Below are 21,557 nucleotides of genomic sequence, written 5' to 3'. Positions count from 1 at the left end.
TAAAACTCAATTCAGATTTCCTTGTTTGACTATGAAGATTCAATGTCTTTAAACATGTCATGACATTGTGTCAGACATTGTCACTTTTCTTTCCTTCAGGCACATAGCCCGAGATTCCGTAAAAGATTAGGACAGAGCATCATTTGGACCAGTTAACAGACTCCCTACTTACTCACTAGTCATAGATATAGACTTCTGTTGTTTTTGTACACCTTGAGACTGTTAGCACACAGCTATCTCATTAGCGTAGAGAAGGAATAATGGTTACTAGTTGCACATGGTTGACTTGAACCATTCAAATATCTGACAAAAGTATCACATTTTCTTTATGATGTAAAAGTATTTTTAACCAAGAAATTTCTCTTGACAAAAGAAGTTACTCCCCCTATCCGAGATAGTTTGAGCTCCCACAAACGGAATAAGCTTGAAATGATGAATGGAAAATATAAAACCCCTTCAAACCTGTTTTCCTCCTCACTCAAATATATCCATTTCTCAACCACCTCCTCGTGCTAACTATGAACCCATTCCATCCCCCACTCAAAATAATCCCTCCATCTCTGACCTCCCTGATTCTGCATCACATGAGCAATTGCTTTGTGATTGCAACTACACACCCAAGCCTCGTCCTGAACCTGAGTTAGTGGTGTTAGAATCTGAGAATGAAGCAGAATCATCTCTCTGTCTCGATAGGGATCCTCAACCCTATTTCCTTCTGAGACCATATTCTGCCATCACCCAACTCAAATCCCACCGGGAATTATCTGTTGGTGTACAATTTGAATTGTTAAACATTAGGATGCAGGAAGGGTTAGATATTTTGAAAGCAGCATATCAATCCAGGATGGATGATGTGGCTTTCAGAAATCTATGGAGGACTTTTAGAAGAAATATGAATTCTATGTTTCTGGAGCTTCAGAAGAAGTGTGTAGCAATAGCCCCAGGTCCTTGCAAGATTCTCAGACCTTATGAAGACTTCTGACATAGTCGTCTTGGAGGCAGGCATTGTTTTGAAGAAAGAGCTTTTGTTGATGAACTGGCAGAAGCTCCAGAAGCACACTCTCGAGAGATTTTTGAGTGGAAGCCTAAGTTTCCTGTTCTGACTGAAGATTCCCAATGGCTATTTCACTGGCTTAGGGCAAATTCTTCTGAGCAGGCTCCTACCATGGCTGGTTATGAGGTTGTCTACTATCCAGTCGCTGCTGCTCCCATTCCTCCAAAGAATCTAGCTGAGATTCTTCAAGCTCTGGAAAATGGCGATTCTGATCTTCCTACTCCAGAATATGATGAAGATGCTTCTATGGAAGAAGCTGATGCTGAGAAGCAATCTTCTAAGAAAAGTCCTGTTTCGGAAACTCAAGAAGATGTTCTTACATTGGATGCCTCTGCTGGACATGCTATTCCACTGAATGCTGGTGGTGAAACTTCTGGTGAATCCTCTCGTCTGGAGAAGACCTTGAAGGTTCTTCAACAGAATCAAGAAGTTCTTGCTTCTCGCCTGGATAAGCATGATGTAGCACATGAAGAGTTCAGAGACTTCATGAAGAAGCAGAATGAAAGCACTGCTGGGATTCATGACATGCTGGCCAAGATTATGTCTAAGCTAGGCTAGTGGTCGTTTTTTGTGTCTCAGTAGTCTTCTTTGTTCTTGCATCTCCTTTTGTATCTTCTGATAATTCTTCTGTTGAAATCAATGAAAATTATCTTCTTTTCTCTCATATTGTCTGTTTTTCATCTGAATCTTTTATGTTTTTTGATGTTATAACAAAAAGGGGGAGAAAATGTGATAAATGATCTGATTTATATTATCAGTTGCTGGGAGTAAGTCTCCACATTTCTAATATAATTTGCAAGTTCTATGTCTTTTAGTGTTTTGCGGGATTGAAGAAGACATTCTAAAAAGCTCAACATAAGAAGCAAAGACATGAGGAAAAGCAATTTTATATAGAAACAAGCTCATGGAAATTGAAGCAAGCTGAGTGCTGTGAAGCTTCAAGATCAGAAGCAAGAAGGAAGAATGTTCTGATATTCTTGTGATAGAATATGCTCTAACACATTCTTATTCCTAATATGTTCTGATACATTTTTGTTTTCTATATGCTCTGATACATATTTTATGTTCTGATGCATTTTATGTGTTCTGATACAATTTGTTGTATGCTCTGACACATACTATATGCTCTGAAACATATTTTATGTTCTGATTCATTCATGCTCTGACTTTTGTCGTTTAGTTTGTTCTGAAACATTTTAGGATGTAGAGATTCTTTAATGATGCTCTGGTACATTCAACAAATGTTCTGATACAACCTAGCATGCAATGATTCAAGAAGAAATTCAAAGCTCTGAAGCTGTCCTATGGAAGCAAGAAGCAGAAGCTCTGAATGTTCTGAAGATCTAAGCATATGTGATCGTCTCAACTGAAATGGAAAATACTCAGGGAAGTCCTTTATTTATAAAATTCTTCCAGTAATTATTTCAGGGGAAGATTATTTATCTCAGGGGGAGATTGTTAATCTCAGGGGGAGACATATTCACACACTATGTTTATATGCTTATGCTATAATTATGTAATTGTCTTTAGCCGTCTGATATTCTGATTGCAAATTCATATCATTCATATATGTTTTTGTCATCATCAAAAAGGGGGAGATTGTTAGAACAAGATTTGTTCTGATCAATATTCTTAGTTTTGATGATAACAATGTATATGAATTTTGCTTGAGATAATGTGGTACTCTAATTCTATGCAATTTCCATTTCAGGAAATATACAAAGAGTATGCACAAAATTAGTGCAAGAAGCACTGACTCAGAAGGTTCAAGTATGCGACATCAGAACATGCTCTCGCAAGACATCAGAAGATGGTCAAGCAGAATCAGAACATGGTCTATTGAAGCATCAGAAGAACTTGAGATCAGAAGCAGAAGCACTGAAGTTCTCATGGTATCACGCTAGAAGCACTTCAAGGTCAGAAGACAAGAAGATGCTCTGCACCAAGCTGTTTGACTCTGATGATATTCAAACGTTGTTCACACAAACATCAGATCAGAAGCAAGTACAAGATGGCAGGCTACGCTGACTGACAAAAGGAACGTTAGAAGCTATTAAAGGCAACGTCAGTAGACACAGCAAAAGCAAGGGTCGAGGTAGTTGACAAAAGAGTGAAACATTAAATGCAATGTTGTACGGATCACGCAACGCATTAAATGCTCCCCAACGGTCATCTTCTCAAACGCCTATAAATATAAGTTCTGGTGAGAAGCTGAATACAACACTTTGCGCAAATATACAGAAACACTATCAAATTCAAAAAGCTCTCAAACTTCATCTTCAACCTCACTTTGTTACTGTTGTAATATTTTAGTGAGATTAAGCTTAAACTTAAGAGAAAAATCACAGTTGTGATAATAGCTTATTAAGAAGCATTGTAACTCTTGTAAGAATTTGTTTACATTTATTTGTAAGAACTAGAGGAGATCAAGTTGTGATCGGATTCTGTAGAAAGTATTAGAAGGTATCTAAGCATTGTGTTCCTAGGGTGATCAGGTTGTGATCACAATACTCTAGAAGACTTAGAGGTTATCTAAGTGGAAAATCATTGTAATCTTGTGTGATTAGTGGATTAAATCCTCAGGTGAGGTAAATCACTCCAAGGGGGTGGACTGGAGTAGTTTAGTTAACAACGAACCAAGATAAAAATCATTGTGCAAATTGTTTTTATCTTAAGAGTTTTAAAGCTACACTTATTCAAACCTCCCCTTTCTAAGTGTTTTTCTATCCTTCAATACACACCATCAATTCATGTCGTCAGATGATAGTGCAAAGAATTTTCTTTGGTGGTCTTTGAGAATAAACATGTCTTGAGTTATGTTTTGAGGTTTTTGTGTGACTTTGTTCTTCTTTCTTCAAGATTAGTCTTTGAAAGACTTTTCAATTGAAAAGTAGTAGAAAAACATTGTCTTTGCTGATCTTCATACTCTTTTACTCCCCCTGAGATATACAACTTTAGGACATCTTTGATGTTTGTCCTTGAAGTTCTCGTCATTTAGAATTTGACACAGATTCCAAGTTTAGAGATCTCAATTTGCTTGCTACACAAGATCCAGATTGCCACATTCTGTAACTTGGAATAGAAGAAACTATGATTGTATAACCATAAATTGATCTTCAATATACACGTCTGAGTTGTTTTATACAGACTTTGTAAATATCCAGCTCCCATCAAGATATTTAACAGAATCAGTATCCCACATCAGAGACTCTTGCCTTCCTTTTTGATGTGTGAAGATAATTAAGAACTCATGGTTGTAAGAACTTCTTCTAAGCATCCAGGTTCTAAACCTAATAAGTACTAAGTCTCCGGTCAAAGTCCTTACCAGCTTTTTAGTTAGAATTTGCTACTAACACTAGTTCATTCAGACTGATTACCTCTTCACATTTATACTTTTCTGTTCTTGGCAAAAAAAATGAAGATCTTGAGATGTTGTAACATCAGATGTGACATCATCCTTCATGGTTCTTGGTTAACATCTTTAATGTCAAATTGTCAATACTCAGGGTAGTAACTGAATAATTCGATTATCAGCAATATCCAGACACATCAAGGAATAAAATAGCCAGCATCTCAATAACCTTTTCTTCAGACTTTAATTCTGATTTTGAGATGAAGGATGCCATGGTCTGTACCTATAAAGGATATTCCCTCAGCTAGGTTTCTGGAACAGACTTAGTCATAGCATGACACTAAATTAGTCAGGTCCATCTGACTTCCTTGATATCAAATCATACTACCCTTTCTGGATAACAACTAGGGCAGTATGCATTCTTAACCATATCTCACTGTGATAGACACACAGTATTCAGCTCCAACAACTGCTCTATGGTTATGAATACTTATCTAGTTTCGTTGATCAGAGGAAACTTACAAATATAGGCTCTTCAAAAGTATAACATAAAGGATTAGAAAGGAATACCTTCATGATTTTTTCTTAGTGGAACTGAGCACATGTTAATCGTGTCCTGATTAACTTAGCCAGATGTCTCCTCTTCCAGACCAGGAGTAGGTTCCAAATCAATGTTCTCACACTTCATTAGTTTAGCACCAGAACATATGCTCTTCAACTGGTAGCTGCATACCAGTTCTTCATGTCCTAACGTCTAGTAGGACATTTGTCCCTCCTTTTAGGAACACTTCAACCTTGAAGATTTCAAGGTACACATTTGCAGATAATTATGGATATCATTGATGAGTTGACATTCATTAGCTCTAATAAACCATGTCAGTATGAGTGGACTTGAGAGATTACTCAAGTATCTTTGACACTTTAATTATAGCTGTCAATACTTGCCATACATTATGTTGAACCTTCATAACCCTAGGGTTTCTCAGAGACTATGCAGCGGAAAATAGTCATATATCAACAGAATTCACACAATGCTTACTTTAAGTGTCAGTAGTAAGCATGACATCTACATATTGATTGCTACTCAATCTTGCACAATGCTTGCTTCTGCACCAAGCAACTGATTAGACCAAACCAAAATCCTGACTTGACAAACTTACAAACAACAGAGGTTACCTTATCAATATCTTCACTCCCGCATGAAGGTTTTGATGAGCTTCTTCTCTATTCATAGATACCAGTTGAATTTGTTTTTAAAATCAAGTTCTTCACTCCCGCATGAAGTCCTTTAACTTAGCACTCCTCGTTCCAGCATCACAGCTCTTAGGTCAGGTTGGTCTAATCATATAGGTCCATCCTCCACTTCAAGGGACCATACAATATGAACATCCTTTGTTCAAACACTCTTATACTTTTACCACAACCAGAATTTATCCCTTATGGATCTCATCCAGACACAGACAGGATGCCTGCTCTGATATCAATTGAAAATTCTAGTATGACACACTCGGATGTCAATCCCGATGTCAAGACATCTGATCTGTTATTTGTGAGGGCAAGGTGTAGTTTTCATGATGTCAAAACATTGTGAATCAACTACAACTTAAGTGGAAACATAGAAACCGAGCAAATGCAACCAAGACAAGTATTTTTGGCTACAAGACACTAATAGGTCGACTCATAAATACAATAGGTCGACCTAATGCAAGCTGCTTCTGAAAAATTCTATGTAAGGGTTGAATGCGTCGACGCATTACATGAATAGGTCGACGCATGGAACTTTGTGTTATCTCGGGTATGCGCACGCTGACTCTTCAGGTCGACGCATCCACTTTTTGAAATTCAGATGAAATAGCAAAATGCGTCGACGCATTGATGGATTAGGTCGACGCATAGCATTTTGGGGAACTCACGGGAATGCGCACGCCGACCCTTCAGGTCGACGCAAGTGTCACACATTGCTCATTTTCAAGTGCTATACACTCAATAGGTCGACCTATGCAGAGAGTAGGTCGACCTGTCGCTAATAAATCTGGTTTTCTGCTGTTTTCAAGTTGGCCTATGCATTGTATGTGGTATAAATACTCAAGTGATCATTCTCAAGCAATTTAACAAGAAACGTGAAAGATTGACTCAGCTTCTTTTCATCTTCAACCTTTCTCTTATTGATCGAGAATCACACATAATCATCTTTCTCGATCGAAGTAAGGAACGTGTGTTGATAAGGTTCGACGGTAGATATTTGTCTTGTTCGAGATTCGACGATAGACATTCATCTTGTTCGAGTGAAGATTGTTGAGGGTGTTTCTTGTATAAAACCTTAGGGTTTTTCCTTCTTCATCAAAGATTTTGTTCGAAGGTTTTTGACGATCGATTCGCTTTGGTAATCAATTCAGCCGTGCCTAAGGGATTGAGGGATTGAAGATCCGCTCAACAAACTTGCTACAACCGGAGGATTGAGAAAGGAACGATCGGGGTCTTGATCGGTGAAGACCATAGACATTGACTTGATTCAACTTGAATCAAGGGGAGGATCGAATTGTATTCAATTTTACTGCATGTGTGTAGTTGGTGATTGGTACTTTCTATCCTTGTTAAACATTTTGCAATCTAATAAAACTTTCCTAATTTCATTTGAAATTAGGGGCAGACGTACTCCTGCGAGGACGAGGAACTGCCTAAACAAATATCGTGTTCCTTATCGTTTTTACTTTATCTTGTTTCCATTTGTTTTCGTTTATTTTCATTGTTGAACAAAAACTAAGGTTAGGTAAATATTGATCACCAAGTGTTCGATAAAATTACTCAATCAAATTTTTGTTCAAATTTTAGTGAAAACGTTCATTGTGAGTAATATACCATATAGTGTGCAATTGATACAATTGATATATTCGTTAAAACGTAATTCATTACTTGACATTTTAATCTGTTCGGTTTAGTGCACATATCCGGTCCCCGATAACATAATCGCTCTTATACCATTAAGTGATTCAGGGAAGTCACGTTTCAAAAGCTAAAATTTTCTTAAGTCGGAAAAAGATGGTCTATTCACCCCCCTCTAGACCATTCATATCGTCTAACATTATTAATGTAGCACGAGCAGAATAGAAGGATCCCCCATTATTTAATTACTCTTAGAGAAGAGTCAATGAAACCTAGGATCACACATGTTCAGCATACATAACCAGATTATAAATTTACATGGTTCTGTATAGGAACAACTAACACTTTTGATCCTGATGTTATAAACAAAGTCATAACATCCATAACTGAACAAATAATGCAGAAGATAAATAACACAGTTAATTGTTAACCCAGTTCGGTCTAACTACCTACTCTAGGGCTACCAAGCCAAGAAGAAGATTCCACTATCAATAGTACTATTTTATATAAACAACCTCTGGTTTACAGATAAACAACCTCTGGTTTACCTAGTCACTACCCAATGCAATCTCTATCTCAGAACTCCATCTAAGATAAGAAAACCTCTGCTCACTCCCTGGTGACACCTAACTGTTACAACCCTGCAACAACTATTTACACAATTAACAATGAACACATACTTGATCTTGCTTCACAACTTCAATCAAGCTTACAAAACTCAACTCTTACCTACAGGTTTCGAGTGAGGACAATCACTTCTTTAACCTACAGGTTTCGAGAAGGACAAGGCAGCCATCCCACAACCTGGGTGGTCTACCTATAGAAACCCTAATGATTACATCGTTAAAACCAGGTTTTCTTTTTTTTCTAGGTTACAAAAGTTTCCTATTTATAACCTGATCCCAATTGGACTTGGGCTTACAAATTGCAACACTCTTGCTGTTACAAATATGCAGAAAATATTCTGCTACAAATAAGGTCTTTCGATCCTGAGTTTCCTAAATTAGAAACTGTTGAATCCAATCTTCTGATCTGATTCTTCTTGAATCTTCAATCTTCTGATCTGATTCTTCAATTATTCTTTTGACCTTTAAATATGCGCCATATAGGATTACATAATATTCACATAGAATATTCTGTATCTGTTAAGTACAAACTGAATCTTCCTTCCAGTTGTGCAGGCGCGATGTCATGAGTTGATGTCATGACATTCCATCTAACATCTTGCTTGTACCTGTTTTATTCTTTATAAACTTGCAAGATTCACATTAATATTATGTTTTACTACTATTATGTTTTAGTCAAACATAGATGCCAATCAGCCAATTAGTCAGACATTGTCCCTCTTTCACCCCTTAAGCACAATGCTTAAGATTCTTTTAAGAGATTTTGACAAATCTTCCTATGAACCAAGTAATAGACCTCCCACTTAGTCTACTGACTCACTAGTCATAGACTTCTGTTGTTATGATAACCTTTAGGGTGTTTACTACAACTGCGAAGAGCCTTCCACCGCCTGTTGAAGCATGCATCCACTGGTCCAGGTAAAGAATTGTGGGTACCAGATCCACATGGTTGGATTCAACCATTCCCAGATAACTGATTGTAATGATACATTTTGTTATATAAACCTTTTCATAGGAAACTCCCTCTAACTGTATTGAAGAAGCTTCTGCTAACTTGGAACATCTTCATTATGATGGTAGAGTATAACAAACCAAGATACTTTTCTAGAATTATATCTTGAACTAAGAAGTCACTCCCCCTATCTGAGATAGTCTGAGCTTCCCCAATGGGATAAGTTTGAAATGATGAATGGAAAATATAAGACGCATCCTCATATTTTCAAGAGCAGCACCCCCTGTTCACCAATCCTGCTAAGCACACTCACTACAGCAAATTTGTTCCTTTACAAAAGATACTCATATCAGAAATTAGATGTTATAACGTCTTGTATAGCATTAGGATACAACTGAGCTGTTTAGTACATCCCATTAACTCCACTTCTCTCTCTGTAACAGATTCAAGTCTACCACCTTATCTTCACCTGAAATAGTCAACTGATGACCCTTTGACACTATAAGTTTCCATAGAAAGGTTGCCACAGACTCAACATAAAGAACTGCCACTTCTTCCACTGTTGATCATTACCCCGCCATGTTTCAATCAGGTCAAGGTCTGCCAAGACAAATTGAGCTCCTCCTTGATAGAACTAGAAGAATCCTCTTTTATCTTCAGCTATGTTGATTATCTCACCAAACTTATGTCTTCATAGTCATACTCACTAATGAAGTCTTCATCATGAAAGTAAACATGTATTGCCAGAACATGTTACAATCACCGAGATCAGAATCTGCCCATTCTAATCCACATTAAGTCAGAACTGTCACTTCAAACATTAATGCTGCTTCTTCATTCTTCACATATAGTGATGTTGTGACATCACACAAGACATTAGTTTATCAGCCTTAAAATCTCATCCATTCCTCTGAGTGTTCCTTTACCTACACTGGTTGATGTCTTGTCTTGCTTCATTCTCCCCCTGAGAATTACACCAAGCGGATGATTTGAACGATTTTCCTTACCCTTGAAGCATTCTTCATTTAGAACTTGCCACACTTTCTAAGTTTAGAATCATTAGTTTACTTTCTACACAAGATCCAGACTGCCACTTCTTGTACCTTGAGATAGAAGAAACTTCTGAATTGCCCTGAACTTGTATTTAACAGATAGGTCTGAACCTAAACTTTATAGCCAACCATTGCACTTCTTAATGCTTAAGAGAAGATAACACAGAACTACAATTGATACATAGTTCAAACCAGACCATGGATACTTTATACACATACTCAGCTCCCGACAGAGTATATCAGTCTTGTATTTAGGCTGTACATTCAATAAGTACTAAGTCTCCCGTCAAAGCACCTATTAGACACTCATATAGAATTTACTGCTCACACCAGATCCTTCTAAATGATTTCTTCTTGATACATAATAACATTCTTCTTGGCAATGATGTTTCAACATCTGTTAAGACATTATTTATTAAGGATTTTTGGATTTCACACTCATCATCTCTTTTATGATACTTGGGGAAAGACAGAGAAGGCACGACACACACCATCAACTCAGCTACACATCAGTCATGATTAAGGGATAATATATGCCATAACTCAATAAACTTTTCTTCAGACTTTCATTCTGATTTTGAGATAATGGATGTCACAATCTGTACCTACCGAGGAGATTCCCTCAATAAGGTTTCTGGAATGGATTCAATTATGACATAACACTTGAAATCAACTCAGATTCTTCACAGTAATCTGATTCCCTTAAATCATCACACAATATTCAAAACCATATTTCACTGTGAAAGAGACACAGTATTCAGTTTTCACCACTAACTGTTCTATGGTTAAGAAAACATTCCACGTATCTGGTTCCTTTGATCAGAAGAGAATACCAGATATAAGCTCATCTTGAATTCTCATACAGGTCTTAAAAAACCTGAATGAATCCTTTAACTTGCACTGAGCTTTACTCCCACATTCCCATATATATGCCCGAAATAAACTGACAATTGGGATGGAAGGTTCAGTTGATTGTATTATGACCAATCAACACACAAGGCAGATGTCTCCTCTTCCAGATCAGGAGTAGGTTCCAAGCGAATGTACTCACACTACATTAGTTTAGTACCAGAACATCTGTTCTTCAACTAGTAGCTACATACCAGTATACCATCAGTTCCTTTTTCTTGGAACACACAACACTTGACAATCTTGAAGATCATCAAACAACTTTGCAGACGAATATGAGGAACAATGATCAATTGAACCTTTTCAACCTTAATAACCATGTCGTTATGAGTGGATTTGAGAGAGATCTCAAGTATCTTTAACACTTGCACTAAAGTTGAAAAATCTGCTTCAAACTCTGTTGAAAACCATATAACCCTAAACATCTTCTTTCAAAAACAGGATTTTGTATCAGATTCTATGCAGCGGAAAGTAGTCATATATCAACAGAGATTACACAAAATGCTTACTCCACGAACCAGTGGTAAGCATGACACCCAAGGATTGAAGCTGAACAATCCAACAATATGCTTGCTTCTTCTCTAAGCAACACAACTAGACCAAACCAATATTCAGACCAAAAAAATAAGCACAAAGATTACCTTATCATTAACTTCACTCCCGCATGAAGGTTTTTGACACTCTTCTTCTTTACTTTGCTATATGCTGAATCGAGCAATACAAATTCGTCACTCCCGCATGAAGTCTTTGGATATTCTTGGATCCAGCAATACCATCTTCTCTTGCCAAGAGAGTACACCTGTTCTGGTCAGATTGGTTTAGTCTACAACACATAGGTCCATCCTCCACTTCTAGGGACCATACAATATGAACAGCACTGTTCAAACAATCTTCTACCTTCAGGAGCCAGAAAGTATCCCTCATGGATCTCATCCAGAAACAGACAGGATGCCTGCTCTGATACCAATTGAAAATTCTGGTAAGACAGACTCAGTATGTCATACACAATGTCACGACACCTTTTCTGTCATCAGCTTAGCTGAGGCAGTACATACAAATCCCCTAAATTTAGAATACTTCTTGCATGCAGAAGTCCATGAGTGCCGGGATCATATTAGTTCAGTTAACACAAATAAATATGCTTTGCAGAGGTTCTGTGACAGCACAGTCATTAAGCAAAACACTAATGTCATGCACGAAGTTATGACATCCAAACTGAACAAACAAATAAACAATGCAAAAACATAAACAACACATAGAATTGTTCACCCAGTTCGGTTCTAACTAACCTACTCTGAGGGCAACCAAGCCAGGAAGGAAATCCACTATCAGTAGTCTTAATTTGAAGCTAAACTCCCTCGTTTACAACTTCGCACTTAAACCCTACCCAATGCAATCTCTACCTAGGTTCTCCCTAGATATGGAATATCTCTATTCTACTACCAATCATAGCAATGATGTCTAGCAGCCAACAACTCAGCCACTGCATCGACAGCCTAATTCCCAACACTTTAAACACAAACAAACACAACGTTAACTTGAAGTTGCTTACAAGCTTCCTCCAAGAACAAAACTTCACTCATTGCTTCACAGCTTCTAAGTGATTAAAATAAACCTCTCACCTACAGGCTTTGAGGCACAAATCAGTGACCATCCCACACACCGGGTGGTTCACCTACACGGCTAACCCTAGAGACTACATCTTCCTAACTCTGGCTATCATCACACAAAATTAGGTTACAAAGGTTTCTATTTATAACCTGATCCCAGTTGGACTTGGGCTTACAAATCGCATCACTCTTGCTGTTACAAATATGCAGAAAATATTCTGCTACAAATAAGGTCTTTAATCATAAGTTTCCTAATTTATCTCCTAAATTAGAAACCGTTGAATCTTCAATCTTCAGATTTGATTCTTCAATATTTTGACTTGATTCTTTGACCTTTAAATATGCGCCACATAGGTTTACATAATATTCTTATAGAATATTCTGTATCTGTTTTAAATCAAACTGAATCTTTCTTCCTCAGTTCTACAGGCGCGATGTCATGGTTGAAGTCATGACATTCCATATAACATCTTGCTTTAGTACCTGTTTTGTTCTTTTCATATTTGCAAGACTTATACAATATTACATTCAGCTGCTATTATGTTTTAGCCAAGCATGGATGCCAATAAGACAGTTCTACATAGCAGAACATCAACACCATTGACCTTAAATTTTAAAGCTTGGTCCCTTTTGTTTTAATCTTGTTAAGTATTTTAAAACTTAACCTTTTAAAACTTATTAGGTATTTTAAAGCCTAATTCCTTTTCCAAAATTGTTAAGTATTTTAAAGCTTAATCTTTTAAACTTATTAGGTATTTTAAAGCCTAATCTTCTTTTAAGCGTGTTAAGTATTTTAAAGCTTAACCCTCTTTTAAAACTTGTGAGTATTTTAAAGCTCACACCCAAAAAGATTTTGGCCACTTTGGCCCCCTTTTTCCTTTTTTAAAAAGAGGAACTATAGAAGCTCTGACTTCCCTATTGCACTTAAGGGGTATGTAGGCCTAAGATGCGATATCTTATCGAGCTCACTTTCAAAAACTTCTCTTTGCATCCCCACCCTCTATTTCAAACAAGTTTTTGACATAGGTTTTTCACAAAAAGGGTATTTATAAACAAAAGACAATAACATAAAAACAAAGAGGTTCCCATGGAGTACCATGGATATGAGGGTGCTTAAAACCTCCCCCTTGTATAACAAACCCTCCATAGCAAGAACTCTGATAAGTTTATTAGTTTTGATTTTAAAAACTTCTGTGGGTTTTATTCGCTCTTTCACCCATTCCTTTTTGGAAACAATAAAGCGCGGTGGCGACTCTGTTTAAAATGAGCTAAGTCTTCCCATGACTCTAGTCTCACCAATTTCACCGCTACAACATCAGGTGTGTAACCGGTTACATTACTGAACATAATACATTGCTTGTCTCTGTTTTTCATTTTTTATACCACGTAACCGGTTTCATGAAGTAGGTAGTCGGTTACATTATTGTAACTTTCATTTTTTTCTTGTTTTGCTCCTGTTTAACATGATGTAACCGGTTACATGAAGTAGGTAACCAGTTACATCACTGTGTTTTTATGTTTTTGCAGTATCTATGTATTTTCTTTCTTATTCTTTTTAATTATAGTTGAATAACTTTTAATGCTTGATCAACATTCATTCCCTATCACTTTGTCAATATTCAACCTATCTTTTACTACCCACTCACATCTCACCATTTACCCACATCACTCTTTATTACCCACTAAAATTATATCCCTATATATTACCTTTTATCTACTCATAACCCCATAAGTCATTCTCAAAAGCACTTTTATACACATACTTTCAGCAAAAACGAAAATCCCTATCTTCCTCTTCTAAAACCCTAAATTTCTCAAGCTTCATCAATGGCACCCACAAGAAAATCCAAAGGAAAGGAAATAATGGGAGAAGGAACTTCCAACCCAGCAACTGACTCAGAAGGAGAAGCTCCTTAACCCACAATGATGCAAAGGAGACTCCAATTTCCTTTCCGGAATAGAGCCCTCACTTCTGTCAAATATGGTAACCTTGAATCTTTTCCTTCAAATAGCTTTCATTTCCATCCCTTACTAAGATATCAAGGAATTACAGATTTTATTGGTACCTCTACTTTTGTGTATCCTGGCCTAGCTAAGGATTTTTATGGCAAACTATCAATTTATAGGGATTGTACTCTAACCTCTCATGTTAAGAAAACTGATATTATGCTAAGTTTAGAGGATTTTGGGAAATGCTTGGGATTACCATCTTAAGGTGCTCGTATTCATCATAATGTTGTCTATGATGATGAAGGTTTTGAGAATTATAAAAATATGCTTATTACTTTAGTATTAGTCGTATATCTGAGCAGGAACTCGCAAGCCGGAACGCTACTTCTGACCGAGTTCATCTTTACTCATCCACACTGTCAGTTAATGACTGAATGCTTCATTACTTGATTGCATACATTTTGCTCCCTAAACACTCTAACCACTCCCAAATTAGTGATGTTGATATGCAGCTCATCTTTGCCATCAAACGCCGCATCAAAGTTAATTGGGCATATGTAGTTATGCATTACATACTTCATCAGCGGAACCTTTGAGGTAGTATTCCTAATGGTCACGTTATTTCCATCATTTTGGATTATTGTGAAGTTCCTTTAAATCGGGAACCACTTGTTGAGATGACTGCTAAAGCTTGTGAAATAAGTGTCAAAACTACAAACAGGAAAATGGATATTTTCAAAGATAAGGATGAACTCTACAAACATATTAAGCAACCTCCTCCTTCCTCAAATGTGGCTCCAACTCCAACTCCAAATCTGGTTCCGGAAGGTGGTTTCTCCAATGAGTTTCTCTATAACCATATGCGTGGCATGGAAGAACGCATCAACCTTGCCAACCAAAACCGAGATGAAAGTGGGGAGGATATGGATGAGGACCAAGCCTAGGAGTTTTTGTTTATGTTCTATTATATGCTTTCTTTTTATGTGTTTGAGCCTATGTAGTATTTAACTTTTATAGTTCTTATGTTTTCTAATCCTCTAAAAATAATATCTTATGTATGACTATGTTTTGTTATATCATGGGTTGTGTGTTTTGTTATATGTGATATTTTCTGTATTGTGATCTTCTTTTCCCCATCCTTTTTGATATTTCCAAAGGGGGAGAAGAGGTATGTATTTGTTGTATGTTGTTTGTGTCCAAAATTTGTACAGCCATGTATAAATAAAGAAAGGCTATCAAGATAGGGGGAACTATCAAGATAGGGGGAGCATGTATATTCAGACAAAATAACAAAGCTCAAATACTCATTGGTTTTCATCATCAAAAAGGGGGAGAATGTATTTTCAAGCTTCTCCAAAATTACTTAAAGACTTAGTTTTGATGAAGACAACATATTACATATATTTCAAAAAGGATGAGCAAAGACAAATGGATAAAGATCAAAGTTTGCAACTTCATGAAAATTAAAGTCTTAGAGTGATTGATCTTCAACATATATGGATACAAGCTAAAACTCTTTTACATTGATATTCTTTAGTGCTCAAAAGATACACTTTCATTCAAATGCATTATCAAAACTTTAAACAAATGCATACCACAAACACTTGGCCCTTAAAAATCAGTTTTTGCCACCTCTGCGTTGATGTAACCGGTTACCAACATAATGTAACCGGTTACATTGCTAACAGTAGCTAACACCTTTTGTTAGGTAACCGGTTACATGATCGTATTTTTGAATTTCTGGGCCATAACGTAACCATGTAACTGGTTACATCCTTCAGATAACTGGTTACACCTGAACCAGTGGCACTTTTTCAGTTTATTTCAGAACCATACAAATTGTTCTTTCAAAACTTGAATCATTGCATTATTCTATTAATATGCAACCATTCTAAAAGGCATAAAGTCTCCTATATATACCATGCACATCAGATTTCAAAAACTCACCTCTTTCATAAAAAATCACAACCTTTATCTCACAAATATTTTCAAACAAAGTGTTCCAAATACTTCAAATTTTATTGAAAAATTTTCTGCATTTTTTCATAAATATTTCAGAAAAAATTCTCATATATTCATATATCTTGAGCACTAATATATCCTTGTGAATTGTTTTACTTGAAAGAGAAGATCAATCAAGTGATTGGTACATTGTTCTACTATTCAAACTCTTATACAAAATCAAATATACTTATTGTAACATTGCTATCCAAGATTTTTGGAAGCAATGAAGTCACTTTGAGAGGATTGTTCTCATAGTGGACTTAGAGAAAAATCCAAGAGGATTGTTCTTGGATCTTGGTTTGTCTTGTACAAGTTACCAACAATAATGAATTCTCTTACTGCGTAAGGGGACTGAAGTACTCTCAGATTGTGAGGGGAATCAGGATATGTCGTTGTGTCCTTTATTTTTATGCACCTTACTACTTTCATAAATTTACCATAAACCAGAAAAATAATGCAAACATCACTAAAAACTGATAAAAGTTTTTAAGTACCTAATTCACCCCCCCCTCTTAGGTGCAATCTGAACTTACAGATACCATGCACATATGTACTTTTTTATCAGAAAAAAACATTTCAATATTGGAAGTTAAACAATATTTAATTTCATAAACTTACAATGATAGTTAATGACATTTTAAGCATTTCAATCACAACAACGATTTCTTACTCTTTATTTAGTATTGAAGGTCATATCTTGCATAAGTATATAAATTGTCTAATCCTTGAAATTGTATAAACTCTCATTTGTAATGGTAATTGGTTGCATAATTAAAAAAAAGAAGTTAAACCTTGTAGCAAATTGTAAATTTTATCTAATTATCTTTATGTTATATTTTCAATCTGCATTTTATTTTTAGTTATTGACTTCTCACTTATTATAAATTAGAGATATATTGGAAAAAAATGAGATACAATTATATTTAAAAATAGTGTTCAAGAGATTGGACCAATAAATTTATATTTTATAATTTATTTTAATCTATTTAAAATTCTTAGGATGATGTTAAAATTTTAAATTTTATTTAAGTATGTGTTATACCACTAAAGAATAACAAAATAGATTTTTTTATAAAAAAAATTGTATATGTATTAAACTTGAGCTATTTAGATATATATATATATATATATATAATAATAATAATAATAATAATAATAATAATAATAATTTAATTAATATAAAATTTTTGTTTAAAATTTAGGATGTCGTAGTATTAAATTTACACTTTAACATGTTAAATTAATTTGAGATAGAAATTTAATATTTCATAAATTATTGATTCCATTGTCAGGTTAGGCATTTTTAGTTATAATTGGGAAGTTTTTTCCCCACCCTTTAATGTCCTCTCAAGTCCCTGACGAAAAGTAAAAAATGTTCTTCTAAATTCAGAGATTTATCTCTAGACGCACCATTTTCACACAAAATAAGTGCTAATTGTTGAGCACCCCTTCTTTGTCAAACTTTGATTTGAAGATGCATCTTCGAATGTGTTTCAGGATTTGTCCGCAGATGCATCTCCAAATGAACCCTTGTTTTCAAACTAAGAGAAATTTTCAGAGATGCATCTCCAAAAATGTTTAATCTATATATTACAGGCGCATATCCTCCCTCTTATCCTTCTTCATTTTGCTGAATCTTTTTCTTCTCCCATTATAACTCGTGAACAACATTGTTCTAGTCTATTTTTAAGCAATAAAAGAACATCTACTTCAATCTTACCAATCCCAACTCACTCCACATACTACATTGAAAAGTATTCATCCTCATCAACATTTTTTTGACTAAGTTTCTCATTTAACTTTTTTGACTTTTGATGAATGTATTAGGTAAAATAGTTCACTTTTAATGCATTAGGTAGTATTATATTTTGAAACAGGTAATGTTACAAACATGCACTATGATTTGGGTGCTTTTTGGGTGGTTAGGGCAAGATTAGTAACTGCTTATGGCATTGAAGCAAAACACAAAGTGTTTTTAGAGATGCATCTCCGAAATGAGTCATTTCTAGTTTTCGGAGATACATCTCCAAATTCAGTCCTTGTCCGTTTTTCTTCTTCTTCTTCTTCTTCTTCTTCTTCTTCTTCTTCTTCTTCAGAATTTACATAATTTCAAACTAATGTCTTTGGTCGTTTTTCAAGGATAATGGCTAAAACAACAACATAATGAGACTCAACCGTGAAACCCTAACCGTGTCCCTTCGCCGCGAGAGGGCTCTTCAACATGAGTATGCTAGAGCTAGGCGGTTCCCTTCCCCTAGGCCTCACGACAGGGAAACGTCGGGTTCTAGGAGTCGCCTCTCACATGGCTCCTCACCCCAGACTCACCTACACTAGGGGAAGCTCCTACTGCATGTGATGATCTCCCTCCACTTGCAGACTCTTATCTAGGAGGGTCCATTTACACATCATTACTGATATATTATGGAAACCATGTTGCTCCGTATGTCTAGGCCGAAGAGGTATATTTGTTAACAGTTGTATTTTTTTAAAAACAAATTCAATTCAATTGAAGTTGTTATATTTTTCTTTACAACAAGAACACTGTTGTTTGAAATCTGTTAACCATGCTAGAAAGACTCACTATCTTTATCAACCTCATGATGAGTGGTTCCAAAGTGTCATCTGATACTTCAGTCTTGCCGGTCTGTGTTCTTCCTAGTACACAACCATTAACCATGGCATGCAGGAGGTTTTTGCTGAGAGATTGCTAAAAGAAGCACCATATTTTCACTTCCTCGTTAGCGAAGTGACAATTACACTAGATGACGTCGACTGCCTTCTACACCTTCTCATTAGGGGGAAGTTACTTAATCATTCTAGGATCAAACGCGATAAGGCTTAGGAGATGATGGTGATTTATTTAGGAGCTGACCCAATGGAATCCCTGAAGCAGTGTGAGAATATTAGAGGTGCTCATGCTAATTTTTCATTCTTGGAGGAGCTTTACGAATAAAACTTGATGTTGGCCGAGGAAGCGGACGACGATGATCTACAAGTTACATACTACCGAGAGTGTGCTTTGAGGTGTTTCTTCATATTTTTGGTTGGCACATCCATGTTTGTGGACAAAAGTGCAACCTACGTAGATGTGGCATAACTTAAGTATTTCATCGATTTGGAGGCCATTCACAAGTGGAATTGGGGGACTACACGTTTGGTATACCTATACGCCAAGCTAAACGAAGGTTCTCTTTGAATGACAAAAAAATGACAGGCCCTGCACCTCACTGACAGTAATTTCCATAACCATTATTGATTTAAAAACAACTTTTTTTACATTTGTTACTAATGTATTTTTTCTTATTCATTTTTAGGGAAGGATCCTATCCCACTTTCACCGTATACATGGGTTTGATTGTGTGCTAGAGTATATTGAGGATTACCCACGTGTTTGCCTGTATTACCCGCGTAGAAGGAATTATGCTTTACGACCATTCTGTGAGTATATTGACAGGACTCAGCATTATGACATTGATTGGACACCATACGCCACTCACCAGAACACTATTCACTTCGACCCCATTTCATATTACTCTGGGTGGCTGGCATGTGAGAGTAATTTGATGTACATGTATATGCCGGAGCGATGCATGCGTCAGTTTAGATTTGGGCAGATCATTCCGAGAGCCCCCTTGATGGTTGCTCTTATCAGCATCGTCCGTAGACATCTTGATGACCTACTGGCGAGTTACGAGAGTTATCTAGTATCATAGAAATATCTGAGTATTTTCGCCACTAGTCAGTGCCATTATGCTGAGGGTTACATGACTTGGTTCTATTTTGTGTCACCCCCTATCAAGACACCCGATGCTCCTGGACGTCAACCTAGGCCTGCTCATGAGGAGATCCTAGAGAATGAGCAGGGCATGGATGATCATGCTGTTAATGTGTTGCCGATCTGTCAGAATATTATGCGGATTACGAGAGATGGTATAAAGTAAAGACTAGGTTGTTTGTGAGAGGTGGCAATGTACGATTGCCCTAACACGTTCCATTCTTACTAAGGCACATAATGCCTTGGGTTACTAGAGACATAAGAGGAGTTTGGGGTTTGGATTGGGCATATGCAGTAAATTATGCCTTTTTATGTATTTTTGGATATTTTTCATACTTTGAGAACTATGTTTGTAATATTATGACATGTTTTTTTAATTATTAATGCATTATTTTATTTTGAAATTTTAATGGTTGAATCAAATTATTAATTATGGCACTGTTAGTCAAATTAAAATGACTTCGGATTAAAAATATAAATTTGGACAATGTTTCTGCCCATATTTCATTCAAGGATATTTTAAGATATGTATATCCGAATACAACCCAAATATTTTGAAGATGTATTTCCAAACTAATATTTGGTAAAAATGATTCATAGTACGTTCATAGATATATCTCCAAAAATTTCTTGAAAGTATTTTTGAATTTTCAAAGGAAAATATCTTACCCTACTCCTTGGATCTCTCACCCACCATGCGAGTTGTCAAAATTGCCCATCTGCTCTCGTAGATGTACCTCCGGAAGCACTTTTTAAAAAACAAAATTGGTTTTTTCCGTAGGTGCATCTACGGAAGCGTTAAAACATAGTGAAACTTGGGAAAATCCTGAATTAATTGGGAAAATGCCAAATTGATTGGAAAAATCCCAAATTAATTAAGTTCATAAAATCTTCCGTAGCTACATCTACAGAAGGTTTTGAAAATAAAGTGTTCCGTATATGTAACTACAGAATATTACGTTATATTTTCAAATCAACTACATTTCACTCCTAAACTCCAATTTTTTTAACAAAAATGAAACATCAAACTTTAGTAAATCAAAGTAATTCAAAAACCTCAATTACACTACTTTGATTCACTATAATTTGATGTTTCATTTTTGTTATAAAAATTGAGTTTTGGCGTGAAATATAATTGATTTAAAATATAACAGAATATTCCGTATGTATAACTACAAAACAGTCTATTTTCAAAACCTTTCGTAGATGTAGCTACGAAATATTTCATTTTCCTAATTAATTTGGGATATTAAAGAGTGTAGATTCACCTACGAAAAAACCAAATTTCGTCGGGTGACTAAGATATTAAAGAGTGGATTAAGATTTTGCGTTTCTTATACAAAGGTGAAAAAAGAAATTTCCATTACAATTTTAAAACACAAAATAGTGA

At 35.9% G+C, this 21,557-nt stretch overlaps 1 protein-coding gene across 1 annotated transcript; it reads left to right on the top strand.

The window, feature by feature from the left end:
- The first annotated feature begins 18,956 nt into the window (after positions 1-18,956).
- LOC131613668 (uncharacterized) lies at positions 18,957-20,333 on the top strand. The gene is made up of 3 exons (XM_058885317.1): positions 18,957-19,034; positions 19,707-20,096; positions 20,193-20,333. The coding sequence occupies exons 1-3, from the start codon at positions 18,957-18,959 to the stop codon at positions 20,331-20,333; spliced, it is 609 nt and encodes a 202-aa protein (XP_058741300.1).
- Positions 20,334-21,557: the final 1,224 nt, after the last annotated feature.

Source organism: Vicia villosa, linkage group LG6, assembly GCF_029867415.1.
Source record: "Vicia villosa cultivar HV-30 ecotype Madison, WI linkage group LG6, Vvil1.0, whole genome shotgun sequence".
NCBI lineage: Eukaryota > Viridiplantae > Streptophyta > Magnoliopsida > Fabales > Fabaceae > Vicia > Vicia villosa.
Note: the sequence above shows the minus strand (reverse complement) of the source record. Positions and strands in the feature narration are given on the sequence as shown.

What these genes read in the sequence shown, in the direction of transcription:
- LOC131613668 (XM_058885317.1), top strand. Translation starts at nt 18,957, where the DNA reads ATGCTAGAAAGACTCACTATCTTTATCAACCTCATGATGAGTGGTTCC. An exon ending in CTGATACTTCAGTCTTGCCG is followed by an intron (nt 19,035 to 19,706) that starts GTCTGTGTTCTT and finishes ATTCATTTTTAG; the next exon opens with GGAAGGATCCTATCCCACTT. An exon ending in CGAGTTACGAGAGTTATCTA is followed by an intron (nt 20,097 to 20,192) that starts GTATCATAGAAA and finishes CCCCCTATCAAG; the next exon opens with ACACCCGATGCTCCTGGACG.